The 17,517-nt window shown below is 40.2% G+C and overlaps 3 protein-coding genes across 3 annotated transcripts; 1 reads left to right on the top strand and 2 right to left on the bottom strand.

Annotated features, from left to right (window-relative positions):
* Positions 1-601: 601 nt before the first annotated feature.
* Positions 602-7,343, top strand: LOC145765999 (leukocyte elastase inhibitor A-like). The gene is made up of 8 exons (XM_082577653.1): positions 602-743; positions 2,256-2,458; positions 2,968-3,217; positions 4,886-5,089; positions 5,592-5,704; positions 5,948-6,092; positions 6,462-6,573; positions 6,854-7,343. The coding sequence occupies exons 1-8, from the start codon at positions 669-671 to the stop codon at positions 7,042-7,044; spliced, it is 1,293 nt and encodes a 430-aa protein (XP_082433779.1). The 5' UTR covers positions 602-668; the 3' UTR covers positions 7,045-7,343.
* Positions 7,344-7,418: 75 nt separating this feature from the next.
* Positions 7,419-11,384, bottom strand: LOC145767527 (uncharacterized). Its single transcript, XM_082579372.1, has 5 exons — positions 11,276-11,384; positions 10,243-10,363; positions 9,724-9,848; positions 8,989-9,103; positions 7,419-8,592 (listed from the first exon to the last, which is right to left on the bottom strand). Exons 1-5 carry the CDS (start codon positions 11,334-11,336, stop codon positions 8,469-8,471), a joined length of 546 nt encoding a protein of 181 aa, XP_082435498.1. The 5' UTR covers positions 11,337-11,384; the 3' UTR covers positions 7,419-8,468.
* Positions 11,385-12,010: 626 nt separating this feature from the next.
* Positions 12,011-16,168, bottom strand: LOC145767482 (peripheral myelin protein 22-like). Its single transcript, XM_082579315.1, has 3 exons — positions 15,849-16,168; positions 14,772-14,918; positions 12,011-14,353 (listed from the first exon to the last, which is right to left on the bottom strand). The coding sequence occupies exons 1-3, from the start codon at positions 16,036-16,038 to the stop codon at positions 14,175-14,177; spliced, it is 516 nt and encodes a 171-aa protein (XP_082435441.1). The 5' UTR covers positions 16,039-16,168; the 3' UTR covers positions 12,011-14,174.
* Positions 16,169-17,517: the final 1,349 nt, after the last annotated feature.

Raw genomic sequence — 17,517 nt, 5'->3', positions numbered from 1 at the left:
AATAAGCGGTGATTGTCAAACCGCGCGAGCACTTCCGTGAGTGACCCACGGCATAGACGGGGAAGACAGAGATTGGCGGAGAGTATTTGAATTTAAGACACGGCCAAGTCGAACGGCAATGTGAGATCGTGGTACCTGGTGCTAATTTATTCTCCCAGAAGCTGCCAGCTGCTGTTTCATTTTGAAAGAAATTTTACTTTGCAAGAACGCCATGAAAAATCCAGGATTTGAAAAGTTTATCTACGCGCAAATAACAATCATATCGATAACAAACAAAGATACTAACGCTTTGTAAAAACTTTCTATGTAAATTTAAAAACATCAAAGTTGCAACTGATGCAAATTTGTAAGTTGCACTGCTTGCAACTAATACGTAGCCGAATAAGCTGTTTTTCATAGCTGTCATTTTTGTTGTAATCCAGGTGTTGGCATTTTTTATGACGAGGGCTCCACAAAGCTAAAAACGTTTCGAGTTATTTTTAAAAAAATATTATCTTTTTTTTTAACTTTAAAAGAAAGTTTAATTAACAATCTTGGAAATACTGTGGATTTTGTTAATTTTTGTTTAAAAATGATACAGGTCCAAAGATTTCCAACAAAATATTAGCTGGCCTTCGAATTGTTTGTTAGATTCTCAAGTTCTGATGTTTTGAAATCCCCACGAAACAATGACGAAACATTTCCTCCTTCTATCAATCTTCTGCTTGATTGCAGCGACTTACGCTTATCCTCGCGCGCGGCTGGTAAGTTGCTATGGTTACCTGACCTTGAACACCTGCCGGAAGTTTATTGATGTTGGCTGTGAGCAGCTTAATAGTTCGTTTTCTCTCTTTTATGCTGTAAAATGTAAATCTTGTTCGTGTGTTGAGTATTTTTGAAGCATTTATTGTTTTATTTATCTATTTCATAAAAATATCTCTTTGTTGAATGTAAAGTTGGAAGAGAAGAGCTATTTTGTCGCGATTGCAGCCTTTTATTTTTATTCTACAATTTAAAATGTTTATCGGTTTCACGAATTATCTCACGACTCCTTGTTATGCCAAATAGCCGCTTAGTTTTATCAATTGCTATTCTAGAACCTAACAACCAACAGGCATTGTTTGGTTGCTGCTTGGGAACCAACAATTACCCAAAAATTTCAGTCCAACATTTTCACTTCGTTCCTAGATCGCGTCACTTCCTCTGCGTCGGGTGGAAAACAAACTACGTCATATCGCGGTGACGGATTCGAGAATTGTAGGATGGCGACGCTGTCTGCCAGACCGCGCGATGCCCCTCTCGCGTCTGCATTGCTGCGTCACTGAACCATCGCGCCATTTTGTGGAAAGCGCTCAAAACAAGGACAGAATGATAGCCTCGGCAGACAAATAGCAATCCACCGTCTTTCCCGTCGGGTGCCACACGGCCGTAGCCCAGAGCATCACGCAAGCTCTTGCTCTATCGTTGAACTTGGCTAAATCCTGTCCAGAGCATTTTGTTTTTAGGACTTTCGAGGAGATGTTGCATCGTTTGCTCCTGCCCACATTTGTAACTTGTGCTTTCCATAGATGGCATACACCATAGAATATCTCCAGTGTCGCATTACGTCTTACAATACCAGTTCTTAAGCGGTTGAGGCATCGTCAATACTTCCAGGATTCACGCTTTTCGGAAGGAAGGCCTTCTGTGGGAGAAAGCTGGTGGCCAATATCAGCCCGGCTGCCAGCTCCTCCTTCCACAGTTGGACCCGCACATTGGCGGCGACCTCATCTTGACCCAGTGGGACAACTGAAGCAAGGAAACTTTTTCTTGACTTCAATTTCCTGCGTTTTGGGGTTTGGCCATCTAGTGGGTGTCTCACATCCTGTGTACTGACAAGATCTTTCTTTTCTGCTGGTCGCGCTTCTTCTAATATTGGGAGGAGCAATTCCAGACAGAATGTGCAGCGACGTGATGTTAGTTGGTTTGAGACAACAGCAAATCTACGGTGAAAGCGACGACCACGTCAGGCAACAGCGCGGGCTACAAATCGCGAGCTCCATTGTGACAAATGATGTTTTATAATCTCATAGAAAGTTTAACAATTTCAATCATTCTTGAAAGATTTTTTGAAACTTTGAACTTTGCAAAAGATCCCACACATTTGCAGACGTTGAATCAATGTAAAAAATGGTTGATTTACTCTCTGGGATATGCACAATTTTCTACGCCAAATTTCCATCAATGACTTTTGTTTTAATTTTTTATGATCTCAAAGTATAATAAATTCTTTTCAGAATTCGGCGCCGAATCAGTTGATTCAGTCCCATTCTGTGACGTCACTAATGGAAGGCGCGCGCAATTTTTCCCACGACCTTTTGCAAGAACTCCTGCATTCCACAACGTCATCTAGCAGAGTGAATGGCAACATCCTTTTTTCGCCGCTAGGTGTTGCAAGTGTGCTCGGATTACTCAGATTAGCTGCAAAGGGCGAAACAAGGTGAGATTATGAAACGGTACGGTACAAGAGTTTTTGGGAAGCAATAAATAAAAATACAGCAATGTTCCAAGATCACTGAAATCAAGAAATCTTTTGGTTTGGTTGGTTTGAAAGCTCGGACTGACGAAGCCTCTGATTATTCCTGGCAGTTGCTCATACTTGTAGAGGCTTTGAACCACTGACGCAGGACCAGTTACCGAGTTTGACAGAGTGAAGTGCCCAATGGTTGCTGAGGAAATATTCCATCGACTAGGAGCCTTTAAATGGCGAGTAGTCTGGTCCTGAAATGCGCTGCACAAGCGCCCACCCTGAGAGCCGAACTAGCGTCGCTTGATCTTGAGTCAACCACTGAGTTTACGAGGCGGAATTTTGTTTAGTTTCCTCTTGATTGTGAGCAGTGTGACGTCATAAACTGCGTCACCAGTGACTTGAATCACACTATTGTAGAATGAACGAAGCTTGCTTAGCTAATTTTCTTTTCGCTCAATAACAAATGGCTACTTTCACAGAAACGAGTTAGATCGCATCTCCCTCTTCCCTGGCGATGGAAGCGTCGACATCGATCGTGCCTTTCAATCTCTGTATCGCACCTTGATGACGTCACAATTGGAGAGGAGCGGCCGACGGGGCAACGAGTTGGTCAATTCGAATATGTTCTTCTTGGACTACCGGACACGCATATACAAAAGCTACTACAGGGCGGCGAAGGAAAACTACTTCGCGGACTTCCACAGCGCTGATTTCAGAGAGAGATCAGAGGTGTGTTACTTCAAATAAATCTTTTCAATATTTTAAAAACTCTTAGAAAAAGTTTTCCAATTTTCCAGGATTCCAAGCAGAACTGTGTTTATTGCAAAAGCTCTTTCGACAATGAGATGGAATGCATAAGTATTGGTCAAGCCAATCGTTAAAGGCATACTAAAGGAAAATTTCAAACCGGAATTAAGCATTAAAATGAGTAAACTGAACATTCAAGAATACATTTCAAAAACAATTACCCAAAAAAATTTGTTTTCAATGGCGCTGGCAAGGCCCAAAGTCCAGAGTTTCATTTATTTTCATTTTTTTCAAAATGACCAAAACGTGCAAACACTGCTCGAGAATACGTCATAAAGGCCAGCAATAACAAAAGCCACGTTACCAATCTGATGTTTTGAGCAAACTGTCTGCTGTTTTGATGTTAAAATGTGCTGTTTTGATGTAAATACATACATAGCCTACAGTCAAATCGCCCGCAGTAACAATTATTGCGTGATCGGTTGATTGCTAGCCTTTATGACGTAGACTGCACAGTCGCACGCTTCGTTGCTCAGGCTCGATCTCATTTTGAAAGCCCTGACAAAAGCACGCCCACAATGGTGGTCAGACCGCAATGGGGCAAAATTTTATTGAAAATCGTTTTATGGTAGCATGTTAAACACAAAGAACGTGGAAAATCGCCAAGTCAGGTTTTTCCTTTAGTACCCCTTTAACTGTAGGCATTCCAAAAATGCAGAGGATTTCCTAGACTGACAGAAAAAGCAACTAAAATTTTTTAATCACGTCAAACAAACAAAGAATCTACTAAAAAATATCAAAGAAAATCAATTTCGATTTTTAGGACACTTGCTGCCAGTAGCGTAGCCAGGAATTTTGAAAGGGGGGGGTTTTGACCACCCAACGGCGGGGGGTCTGGGGGGCCTCCCCCAGAAAATTTTGAAAAATTACTTTGAATTTGGTGCATTCTGAGAGCATTTTCAACAAAAATGTGGGTACGAATATTCCTGTAAAATGGTGCTGTCCGGTAGCATAGCAAAGGATAAGATCATGTTTTCTTCGGCATTTGTCAAAAAAAAAAGCTAAGTCTCTGTGTTTTCTTGTTGCTAATTCCTGGCTGAGATGTTTGAATGTTTGGTATTGGCAAAACTCGCTCTTTTAATGCAATTTTGTTTAAAATTAGGCAAATTTTTTTTAGACTGAAAGCATCATTCTCAATATCGTGACGTCACACGCGTGCCAAAGGGGGGGGGGGTTGTAACCCCCAAAACCCCCCCTGGTTACGCCACTGCTTGCTGCCGAAAGGAAAATTAAAATATCTCTCTCCTACAGGCAAAATTGAAGGCAAGCGTGCTCAAGGCAGACAAAGATTAACCTACCGAAACCAACACACACCTAATAGACACAAAAAACAACAAAGAAACTTGGATTGAATTTGAATTGAATGAAACTTTTCATGCAAGAGGCAGTCAATGCTTGGAACCAAGTGCGACAATGAAAAAAGAAGACCCACTAATTCAACATAACCCTAAAAACAAGACGCACTTCAGAAAAGAAAAAGTGTAAGAGGCAAAAATAAACAACAAAACAAACTAAAAAGACACTCGCCACAACCGGTCTTTGAAAAGCTTGGAAACTCAATAACAATTTCAAAACAATTTTTTCTTTCAGGATTCCAGACGAGCAATCAACCGTTACGTCAACTACAAGTCACGTGGCCACGTTCGCAACTTGCTCGCGGTCGGTGACGTCACTGAGAGCACCGAGCTGGTGATCGCGAACGCTGTCTTCTTTCAATCGCGATGGTTGCATGAGTTCAACAATGGAAGAACGAGAAGTGGGAACTTCACTATGACCAACGGAAACAAAATTGAGGTCAATGGTGCTTCACTTTTTAATATGTTTTCCAACAATTTTATGTCTTTTTTTTGAAATTTATTGGGAAAACTGGGGAGGGACGCGCACATTTTCTTTCACGAGTACTTGATGATGCCATTGCGGGGGAGGGTCGCTAGTCCTCACACCCGTTGGTCGACGTTGCCTTACATGCGAGAGTGGGAGCTCCCGATGTTGGGTTGCTCAGCAAAGGCAAGTCGACCCTTGTTCTATCAGAAACAACTTAGGTTTGTAGGCTAGTACGTAAATAAAGCAAAACCCCAAAAGCGGATTAAGCTGTTTCGTGCCACACCATAATGTTACCGTTCATCCGCCGTTTAATTCTATTGATGATAAAAACAAACTTTGAGTTTTTTCATTCTACAGATTTTTTTAAGCTACTTTAAAATACGAAATAAATGAATTCAAACAGAAATGAACAATCTCAGTGGACATGTAAAAGTCTTCCTTGTTGTTCAATTTATTTCTTTACGTCACTTAGGTACCTATGATGCAACAAAAAGAGTTTATGCAGCATCGGGTAACCTGCAAGGGTGACGTCAGTGATGGACACTGCAGCGGCGAAGGTCCAGACATGGTCGTGCTGCCTTTCGCGTAAGTGTCAAAGTACCTTTGATCGAATCTCAGTTAAGCCATGACTGCAATTGTTTTGTCAACCATGAAACAGCAACAGCATCAACCACTGCATGTCAAACTGCATTTAATGTTTCGAAACATCAGAATCACTAGAAAGTGTTTTCATTCGTTAGAAGACAGTTATATTATTGTTAAAGTAAGGATGTATTGCAAAATGCAAGACATCTGCTTATATACTGTATTATAATTGTGACATCACAGTGATAAAAAGAGAAGCCTCTACATTCTACTCCCCAACGAGCAAATTACTTTGCGAGAAATTGAGGAAACGTTTTCTGAAGAACTCGAGTTATGGAAGGCTGGGCTTTTATTTGGAAAAGTCGACCTACAAATTCCAAAATTTAAGGTAATAAATATTTTAAGTTGACATCTTTGCGTAAAACCTCTTTTTAATTGTGTGCAAGAGTGTTCAACAAGAACCATAAAGACTCCCATCTACCTTTTAGAGTTATTGCATTGAAAAACTAAATACATTCTTCTCATTACAACCCCACCTTTGTTCTTAAGTGGTTTATCGTTGCTTGAAAATGTCGAAGTTCATCATAGTGTTGCTGCTCAGTTGCACAAATGCAGCTTGGTGACGCTCGTAGCTCACATCGGTGTTAACCTTATACTGTTATTGTTATGCAATCCACGCCTTTCAGAGAATAAATTTTAGAAGCAGAAAATCAATTTCCGGTAGGCCCATGAATTTTTTTGTCATTTTGTGGTTTAGCTTGAGTACGAAATTGACATGAAGAAGTCGCTGTGGGAACTGGGTCTTAAACGCTTGTTTTGGGATGGAAATTTGGAAGGATTTGCCCCAAAGAGTGGCCTCGTCTCTTCGTGTAAGTAGAGATGATGAAATTGTTGATATTTCAAGAGTAAAACATTAAATTTCTTGGCAGGCTTATCACAATTAGTTAAATTGCAAATTGAAAAATCTTTCTAACAATCAAGATTTTAGTGAGGAGCTGATTCACTTTTACTATTGCATTACTGACATCATAGAAAGTGCGGTCGGTTTCATTATTACGCCAAAAGAAATTTCTGTGCATTGCTGTAGACTATTGCCTAGACTATTGCAGACCTTTCGAGGGCTAATCTTTTCAATTTATTTTCATCCAGTCACCCACAAAGCGACAATGAATGTAGAAGAGGGCGGGGTCACAGCAGGGGCGGGCACAGGGGTGGTAACGCATCCCCGTTCCTTTTATCCCCCGATCATGGTGCACGTCGACAGACCATTCATCTTTTTCATCGAAGATACGGCAACGCGCGCTATTGCGTTTTTGGGAGAAGTGTCCGATCCACGATAGGCCTACGTCATCCAAGCAGAATCGTAATGACGTCATCTTGAAATAAACGTGAAAAACGTCACTGTGACGTAGGCATAGATATTCTTCAGATTTTACTTTTTACTTTGTTTTAAAAACAATATCGCTTGCTGTTCGGATTACTGATTATTGCGTCATCAATATTCGGCCAACAAGCGGCGTCTGCACTGGAGGTTGGGCGACACCGCCATCCTGTTGTTGGCTTCTATTCGTTTGCTGCGATGAATGTAAAAAGTGAACATGTTGAATTTTTTGTATTATTTTGTTGTTTCTTCTGCAGAGCTGCCAAACTAACTTGTCATCTGACCATGTTTTGTACAAATATATTTTATTATTACAAGAGAGTGTGTGTTTCATGCAATTACAACAACAAGAAAAATAAGAGCAGGTCAATACATCAACGCAATTAAATTACCACAAAATCTAATGTTTTCACAATGGTCTACCACAAGCTTTGATTTGGAAGATCACATAAGATTCAGATAACATCTCTATGAGCCTAACAAACATGCTGGAAGCAGGGTGCAAGTATCCTCGTGACAAGGTGACTGCATTGTGCCCGCTCTTTAAACTATGTCAAGAGAGGCCCTGCAGCTGTGCGGCTTTTAGATCTGGGACATACAATACCGCAAACTATGCCAAGTGTTTATGTAGAAACAGCAAATTTTATGGCAATTTGATTGAATGTAAACAACTCATTTCTTTATTATTTTGAGGAATTATCACAATATATTGACCGCGCTGCCTTTCTTAATGAAGCTCTTTGTTCCCCCCAAGCGTATACTATCACGTCGGGGTCACCACTAATAAGGAGTCTAGGAGGTTTGGCGGATTATTCTTGTCCTAGATCTCGGCTACCACTCACTAAATACTGCAACAAACCACGATTGAGCTTATTGTACTTCAGTATAATTTCATTCGTACGGCGTACCCAAGAACACTATTGAATCTCTAGCAGTTTTTGGACAAAAAGAATAAAGCGTTACGTTTGTGTTGATATACGTTGACGTGGCAGACAACAACATTCAGCCATAGACTGGTTTCAATTTGGCAACACCGGGAGAGTCATCACTCTTTTTTTTTTAAGTCTCAACTCTTCAAAACAACTCGTCCATGTTGATGCCCAATTTGCTGCTAGTGGAGATGGCGACTGATGATGATGTACGTTTGGCGGAGTTAAAGAGCTTCATTAAGAAAGGCAGTATGGTGACGACACAATGCACGCATGTGTACCGCAGCATAGTCAGATAAAGTTGTAAATTTCGGACGTGTGTGTTCCTACCATGATGACGTCACTCACGTGTTACAAGCACACTACTGCATTGAAAGAACTTTGATATGTTCGAGCGCATTAGAATCAATAAACGCTGACTATGACGTACTGAAGAAAGTGTTTCGAACAGCGCTCATGACGTCATTGGAGATGGATTGATGGTGTTCCACTGATGTGTGACGCAACAGACAGTTGCCACAGCAACATAAATAAACAATCCGGCAACCAGAATGAAAAAGGCGACCACGAGTGGATGGCTGAAGACAATAAAGCTGATGTAACAAATGATGATGTAACAAAGGTTTATCATCCATACAAATCCTTCTAGATTACTAGGTTACGTTGCTGGGTGGAATTACTCTCATCTTGCTAACCCGACCAACTTTATATCGTTCAACAAGGTCGGTTTATCAACTACAGGGCAATTCACTGCATAGCCTACTACTGCAAAAGTTTAAATAATGTTGAAGATCTCGCGCCTCTCTTTGTAAAATGGTTGACGCCCCTCTCCTTAGGAGCGTGCTTCCCTGCTTAAGAACCACTGGTTTATCGGGATGAAAAAAACGAGTAAAAATCCATTGGAAGACATTGGGACAATTCCAACAAATGTGTCCACAATTTATGAAGCGTTTGAGACTTTCAGTTAAACTCACCCAAACTCGTTGCCAAGGACGGGATTCGATGGCCGAACTGTTGGCCCAGCTGGTGGTTCATCCGGGAGTGGGAGACGTGACGACGGAGCAGGGGACGCAACAGACTGTGATGTTGCTGAAAGAGTAAACGTCGTCACGATTACGTAACAATGATGATGATGATGCTGATTAGAAACCTAACATGCCGCATGGTAGGCTAATCAGCCTACGACGTGGGTCACATTTCGGTCCGTAGATGACGTGTTTATAAATCATATTTAACCGATAGATCCTAATTATAAAAACTTACTTTGAAGAGTTTATATTTTGAAAAAGTGTAGTCGAATCAATAAAAAAGTAGCTAGCAACACAAAATGTGATAGAATTATTACATTGGGGAATAGAGACAATTGGGAAAGATTTTACATCATTTTCTACACAAATATTGAAGACAAATATTTGTTTTACTCCTAAATTGCGTCACCATCTACTTCTTCCAAGTCTACATCGCATATAGGCAACACAAGACGCTACAAGGTACCAGGCAAGAGTGTCCAGTCTTGATTGTGATAATTAACTTGGCAGTGTCGCAGCTACATCTATGTTATGTCATTCAAACGATACGGATGATGTTTGCATAGTATACATGAGACTATAACTTAATAGACTACAAGGAACCACTTTACAGTAGCCGGATCACATTGCTCAATCCCAGTGTCTATATAGATTTTTTATTTAGTTATTTTTTCACCCTACCTCGAGTAGTGGTTCTTCCCAAACAAATTGCATTGACGTCATCTGAGGCGTCTCGGCAGATATCCTCCCCTCCGCAGAGTTGGTCATCATTAAAGCAGAAGGAATCGTCTCGGCATATCATGTAACTGCAAACAAATCATCATACAGTGACAAACAATTAGTGAGCGCACGCGTTAGAAGAAATGTGACCACTTCTCAGGTGATTTGCACTACGTGACCTGTTCACATCCATTTTTTTAATCCAATATTTTCGTTACAGTCGGTATCAAAAATAGGCTTCATTTTCTTGCAATTGCAATTTATGTTGAATGGTGTTTGCTCTGCAACATTTGCTTTCTAGCTACATCACTGGCACAAGCTAAAACTAGCAATTAGAGCTACGAAGGAAACTTTGTAATTATAAGACAATTCAGTATAGGAAGTAAATATGAAAACATTTTAATAATAAACAAATAACGGATGCAAGCCCATCAAGCAATTGCTGGTTGTGAAGTTTGTTTCATTGCATTTGTTTCTTACTTTGGTGGGCATCTGGGGCTTATTTGAGGCCAAAAATTTTCGAGCAACTTTCTTAGTTGCGGTGAAGGACTGGTTCTTGGTGGCCTCATGACTTGCCGCTTGTGACGTAATAATGGAAGACCTATTGAAAGGGAAAGCAAGAATTGCGTAAAATTTATAAATACAATAAAGCAAATGAAAAAGTTGAGTTTTTCAAAACATTTTTAAATACTATGACAAAATATAGTAATAACAAAAATAAATGAAATAATAAAAACCTCTTATTGAGACAACGAGTGCCCTGGGTTCGATTCCAGGTCGGGTCATACCAAAAACTTTAAAAAGGGTACCGATTGTGTTCTTTCTTACATAACGCAGTGAAGATAAATCGGGTAATAATCTGGTGACATATCACCCTCTTCCAATCTGCCTTGAGCCAGCATGGAAGCAGTACGGCTCATAAAATCACATGGATCTTGTAAAGTAGGCTAACCCATGTTGATGCGCAATCTGCTGCAAGCGGAGATAGCGAATGATTATTATTGAGACAACGGTTTTATTAAACTAAACACAAGCTATAATTCCTATATTCTCATCTCTGAGTTGTTTATGTATAAAAATAATAAAGTTTTTCTGTCTCTTACAACTTTTCTATCTTAGATTCCCGGTAATTTCTTTCAATGGTATTCTTCCTAGCTAACCTACCTATTCTCAAAGCACCAATGCAATACGGTTTTACGAATTTTATGTTTTCTTTTAGAATATATTGTGGTAGCCGTATTTCACCCGGTGTATAGTTTGGACTTAAATGTGAATTCCTGGTTTGCATTTTGTTGAATCTTGGCATTTTCTGCTAGCAAATAGTCAAAGTACTGAAATTAAAACGACTTCCCTAGAGCTTAATGTTAATTTCGTGCATTTGAAAAATGCTCGTAACTATTTAGCTTTAAATTACTTTCCACGTCCAGTATGCAGACGTTGAATCAATGTAAAAATGACGAATTTTGCTGTCTATGCTTTGCGCTCATATAAAGTTGGCAAAGCCTTCACTTACCTTCAATTGAAATGACAAACTCTAACAATACAATCACGACCCACAGTCGGAGGTTGGTCATTTTGTGACCGGACGTATTTCAGGACATACTGAGACTCTTCGAGCAAATCGAGATTTTAATATGAAATTTTACGCCTACAATTTTTTTGTCAACACGTTAAGAAATGGATCATGTACTTAAGTGGCCTCTTGTCAACCGCACTCAAGTTTTGGTGATTTATTTTCCAAATCGTTTCTATTTCACCATCTGCAGCGACCATTGTCACATTTAATATGTTTATCTTCTCATAACCTTTTCAACCCGTTCATGAAACCGTCTGTGACCGAACAGTAATTATCGTCCTAACTTTTAACAACAATAGCTCGCATCGGTTCCTTCAGGTGTCTCTTCCTGTTGTTGCGACTGATCCTCGTTCGTTACATTCAAGTACCATTATGACGATTACTACGTCATATCAGCCACTTTCCCACGATCTCATTCATCATAATTTTCTTATTTGTTGCCATGGTTACCGAGTAATAATCAACATTTCATTTACGATGTCAAAAAAATCTAAATCTAGATGTCAAGAAAAGATATTGTTCTGGTCTTTCATTAGTTCAACGTAACATTTTCATCTACAGGATACAAACGTCTGATTTGATAACTCGCATAGCGCCCAATCAAATCGGATGGTTTATACTCTTTACCTCAATTACATTCCCTTCTCAGTATAAATTGCGTGGCGTTTAACATCGCTTGAGGTGAGTTTATTACTGTGGTACAATCGACTACAATATTTCACTTCGATTTATTTTGCCTGTTTTGCCTTATTCTGTCTTAAGCTAAATACAAGTCTAGTAAAAATACAACACATATTTTGCACATTTTAATACATTTTTGTTGTAAAATTATTCGTGGTACGCTGCAGGTGTTAATTTGGCGCAAGCAAACTTCTGTAGAAAGGAATGGCGTTGATTAAAGGTAAAAATTATCCATTTTTCCCCTACTTGATTCAAGCATCAGACTTATGAAAAGATAAGGTTAGTGTACTGAGCCATCAGCACTAGAGTAGCCTAGGGTGGCCAGTTCCTTTCTTCGGCCGCTTTTCCTGCAGCAAATTATCTTTGTTTTTCCACCTCTGGCTTTTACCAAGTTAAAAATTTTTACTTCCAACCGACTTCATTTTCTTCCGCTGCTTAACATCATCCGGGAAACCAGCCAAGGGGCAAATCAGCATCTCAATGTCAATAAACGTTTAACATAGTCAGTATAAATATCAGAAATCACCTGGCAGGGAGGCTTTGTCAGTCCAAGGATAAAGATTCAAAACCAAACCAAAATCAATGCAAAAAAACTTACTTTTCTGGCTACGCTAGATTGAGAATAAACTCGAATTGTTTCTCTGAAGGAAAGTTTAATTTCAAGCTCAACGGCGAGTGAGCAATAAAGCAAAGTTTTTACAAAATTAAAACCGACTGTAGTTAAAACGATTAAAGCAGCACGTGTGTGGGCACTAGCGTACGCAGGGGGGGGGGGGGGCCATTGGGCCATGCTCCCCCCCCCTTAAGATGTTGTGTGACGTCACGATATTGAGAATGATGCTTTCAGTCTCTTTATGCTTGGGAATGATGCTTTCAGTGTAAAAAAACTTTCCTAATTGTAAACAAAACTGAATTAAAAGAGCGACTTTTGCCAATACCAAACATCTCAGCCAGGAATTAGCAACAAGAAAACGTAGAGACTTAGCTTTATTTCCGAAAAATGCCGAAAAAAACATGATCTTATCCTTTTGCTATGCTACCTGACACCACCATTTTACAGGAATATTCATACCCACATTTTTGTTGAAAATGCTCTCAGAATGCACCAAATTCAAAGTAATTTTTCAAAATTTTCTGGGGGAGGCCCCCCAGACCCCCCGCCGCTGGGTGTCGTCTTAGGCGAAAACGCCGTCGGGCTTCGCCCGCCTGTCGTCAAACCCACCTTTTCAAATTTTCTGGCTACGCTACCGTTAATGGCCCCCCCCTTGAGAAAATCCTACGTACGCCACTGTGTGTGGGTGATTTCCCTGCAGATGATGCATTTGTTAATTTGCGCAGCAGCGAGATGCGAGCACATCATGCAATCAACTTGTTGCAAGTATTGACAATTTTGGGTCAGTGCTCAGCAACAACTCAAGTATGGCTTGGAACATGAATGTCGCGATAGTGGCATCTGGAGCAGAAGCCAAAAGCTAGGCCTCATCTTGGTAGTAAACAGGAATGCCATATTGGCGGTTTTAATGGTAAATTTAAGCGATTTTTTCATGCGTTTGGCAGACTATTTTGACTTTGGTATTGTGATACTGTGTATTATTGGCTTTTTTTTCAGCATTTTAAATAGTTCAAAAAACTTTGTTTTATCAATGCGCAGTAGCCTATTTATAAAACATCAGGATTGAAAAGGCAACCTTCCCCAAATCTTTATGCTTTTCATAATTTTTCATTTTGGGCTGATTTTGTCAACAACATGATTAGGCTACTATACCATAGCCTAAGGTGTTGCGACCGTGCCATATTTTAACCTGAAAACCCATGCAAAAAAACGTTACATTACTCAAATTTACCATTAAAACCGCCAATATGGCAATCCTGTTTGCTGCAAAGATGAGGTCTTGCGTTTGGCTTCCAGTCCAGACGATATTATAGCGACGTCCACACTTGGAAGAAGGAACAACCCGAAAAACAATTTTTTATCTTTTTCATGTGTTTGTACATTGAAGAATCGTAAACTTGAGTTTGTGATCAGTGCGCGAAACCAAGTTATTTACAAGAGGATTCGATTGTTTGGCAAGAACCTATCCACGGTGAATAAGTGACGTCACAGTAGAAAAGTTGCCAGTTCAATTCTTCTATCGAGTGGTTTAGAAATTTCTGTTTAAGCTCTTCTGTAGCGAGATTCGGTTTTGGCTAGGAATCCTGGAATGGAATTCAGGAATGCGACGCAGACCGCTGCCCAGGCTAACCACAGGGAGTAACCAAACCTGGAAGACTCCGCAACGAGGCTGGGGCGGTTCACCCCAGTGTACACGGAACAGGCTACCATCATAAACAAACCTGGGAAAATAAACAATGATGTCATTGTCAAAGACAATTGTTCTATGAAACATAAACAACAATCGCCATCGAAGTTTTTGTGATAATTTAAAGAAGTGTGTGTGTGTGTGTGTGTGTGTGTGTAGTATGTAGTGTAGATTTTAGACTCACATTTGGTTCTTGTCATGGAGTCTATGTTGTCTATTCAAGTTCCCAACAAACTCGGTCTTCTCAGGATAAATATCACAAAATTATTTTACCTTTACGAGAACATAGATATCCCTGTGCGAGAAGCTATTGTGAGATAGCTGTTGTGCAGTTAATTGCTTTTGTGTGTCTTGGATTGTGCACTTGGCTGGTCAAAACAAAGCATGTACAATTACAAACATCTTCTATACTACTATGTGATCTCATCATACAGATATTATGACATCATCACCTCCGATCAAATAGAGCATTCCAGCAATGACGTGTGTCCTCCCTCGTCCCCTTCCAAATATGATCACTATGGCAACAATCATTCCAGCAAGGGCCAGGAAAGCGCCGACAATCATGAGCACCTGAGTGGCCCGGATGTAGGGAGTGGCTGAAATGTTTCCACAGATGCGTCAATTCAGAGTAACTCCATCCACACATACGTGCAGTCGCACACCAGGAAAGTAGCCACCGAGGAAAGCAATCGCTCCCACCAATTTTAGATTGCTCCCAAAAAATTGGGTTTTAATGCGATTACATCATCAACGTTTTAATGAATGTGAAGTTACGTTGAATGACGCTTCATAGATGTTTGGCTGCATTCCGTATCTATATTTATAAACAGACTCTTTATATCAAATATTGAAATATTTACCACCCAAAATAGTTGCTTATGTCCCCTAAATTTTCTTTGTAGCTACGTTACTGTCGCAAACACGTTGACAAATGCGGTTTGCAGCATTTACAGTAATTGTCACATAATAGTAATTGCTAATTAAGCTACAGTGCAGTAATATACCGGTACTGTAGCTTACATGTGCAGTTACAGCAGTATTATTGTAGCCTATTTGGAAAGATATCAGCTAAGATCATAGCTTTATCGGTACCCGGACATTTTGCCGAAAGGACATTTTGCCGAAAGACATTTTGCCGAAAGACATTTTGCCGAAAGACATTTTGCCGAAAGGACATTTTGCCGAAACTCATTTTACCTGAAGGACTAATTGTCGAAATTATACAAACGTACTATATGTATTATCATAACCTAATAACGCATAAATATCATTCACAAACAATTAGTCCTTTCGGCAATTAGTCCTTTAGGCAAAATGAGTTTCGGCAAAATGTCCTTTCGGCAAAATGTCTTTCGGAAAAATGTCTTTCAGCAAATGTCCTTTCGGCAAAATGTCTGTGCACGGCTTTATCAATAAACTCGGTTTACATTTGCCATGAATTTGAACCAAAAAATAACATGATAGAAAAAGATAAATTCGACTCAGTGACAAACAGACAGAAATAAACAGAAAGATTTAGAACTCACAAAACAATGGTCCTCCTGATTCGCAAGCGTCTCTTCCTTGCGTTGGGTTGCATCTTTCAAACAATCCGTCCTCTACTGACGTGGTAAAGTTATACTTCCACCGGGTGGTGCCCAGTGCAATGGCAGCCAGACTAACGCAGGCGATCCCCAGAATAAGATACAAACTTCCATACAAAGTGTGGCTTTTCATATTGTCTTGTAAACCAAAAGTTCTGAGTTGAAACGAATTGTTTTTTTTTCAACTTTTTGTCTTATTGGATTTATTTCGGAGACGTCTGAAGACAGCAAATCTTATGCTTGTGTAAATTATAATAAACTAATTATAAAGTACATACTGAACCAGACTAAACTCATGTACTGCAAATGTTTTCAAAGCTAAACGGTTTAATCTTCAGTGTAAATTTTTGTATATTGACCAGGCCTCCCAACCTTGTTGCTCCTTATATGTTTTATAAATTGTGTGAGATCTTTAAAGTTTTAATCTCATGTTTGTATCCAAGTAGCCTACTATTTGATTGATTGATTCTTTATCCTCGGACTGGGAAAGCTTCTTGCAGAGCTTAATCCTGGCAGTTTCGCATACTTGTAGGCTAGAGGCTTTGAATCACTGACGCAGCCCCGGTCACCAAGATTGGCAGAGTGAAGTATCCGATTGTTGAAGTCTTGTTGCCGGGGAACTATTCCATCAATTGGATGCCGCTGAATAGAGAGCAGTCCTTAACGTGCGTTACTCTAGCGCACACCCCGGGAGTCGAACCAGCGCCGCTTGATCTTAAAGCTTCTTCGTTCCAGAAGTCGCGCGCTAACCAACTGAGCTATCGGGGCAGACAAAAATATATTAAATGTTTAGACTATTATTTGTTCAGATGTGCAAAAGAATTGGAGGACGAGGCTATAACAAAACTGTTCCCTCTCCTGCCAGGTCGGAAATTAGTCCTTAGTTTTGCATTAGAACATGTAGCGCAACCAGCATGGGACTAAGCGGCTCAAGCCCCCCCCCCCCCAAAAAAAAAATTCCGCTATCAAAAATGAAGTTTTTGTATGTTTTTCATTCATATCATTTGCTATGAACATGTTAGATATGAATAAATACCTGAGGAATAAGTAGGCTATTATTTCTGACGTCATAGGCTACATATAGCCTAGACTCTGTGCAATCATAATTGATGGTTCGCTCTGCCTCGTAGTCAAATATTTAAATCAAATATTTTTCCAAGGGAGCTTGAACGCTCCGCTGGACCCCTGGCACATGTATCGGCAACCGGTGGGCTGTGGGCCTAAATGCTTTTAAATATTAATCAAAGGGATAGACATAGGCCTATTGTCACTGTCACTTCTGGAACGAAGAAGCTTCAAGATCAAGCGGCGCTGGTTCGATTCTCGGGGTGTGCGCTTGAGCAACGCACGTTAAGGACTGCTCTCCATTCAGCGGCATCCAATGGATGGAATAGTTCCCCGGCAACAAGACTTCAACAATCGGATACTTCACTCTGTCAATCTTGGTGACCGGGCCTGCGTCAGTGATTCAAAGCCTCTACAAGTATGCGAAACTGCCAGGATTAAGCTCTGCAAGAAGCTTTCCCAGTCCAAGGATAAAGATTCAATCAAACAATCAATCAAACTATTGTCGCAAATCACTCGGCTGACATTTCTGAATTAACCCCCTCCT

This window comes from Aplidium turbinatum, chromosome 3 (assembly GCF_918807975.1).
Source record: "Aplidium turbinatum chromosome 3, kaAplTurb1.1, whole genome shotgun sequence".
NCBI lineage: Eukaryota > Metazoa > Chordata > Ascidiacea > Aplousobranchia > Polyclinidae > Aplidium > Aplidium turbinatum.
The sequence above is the reverse complement of the archived record's forward strand: the minus strand, read 5'-3'. Positions and strand labels throughout refer to the sequence as shown.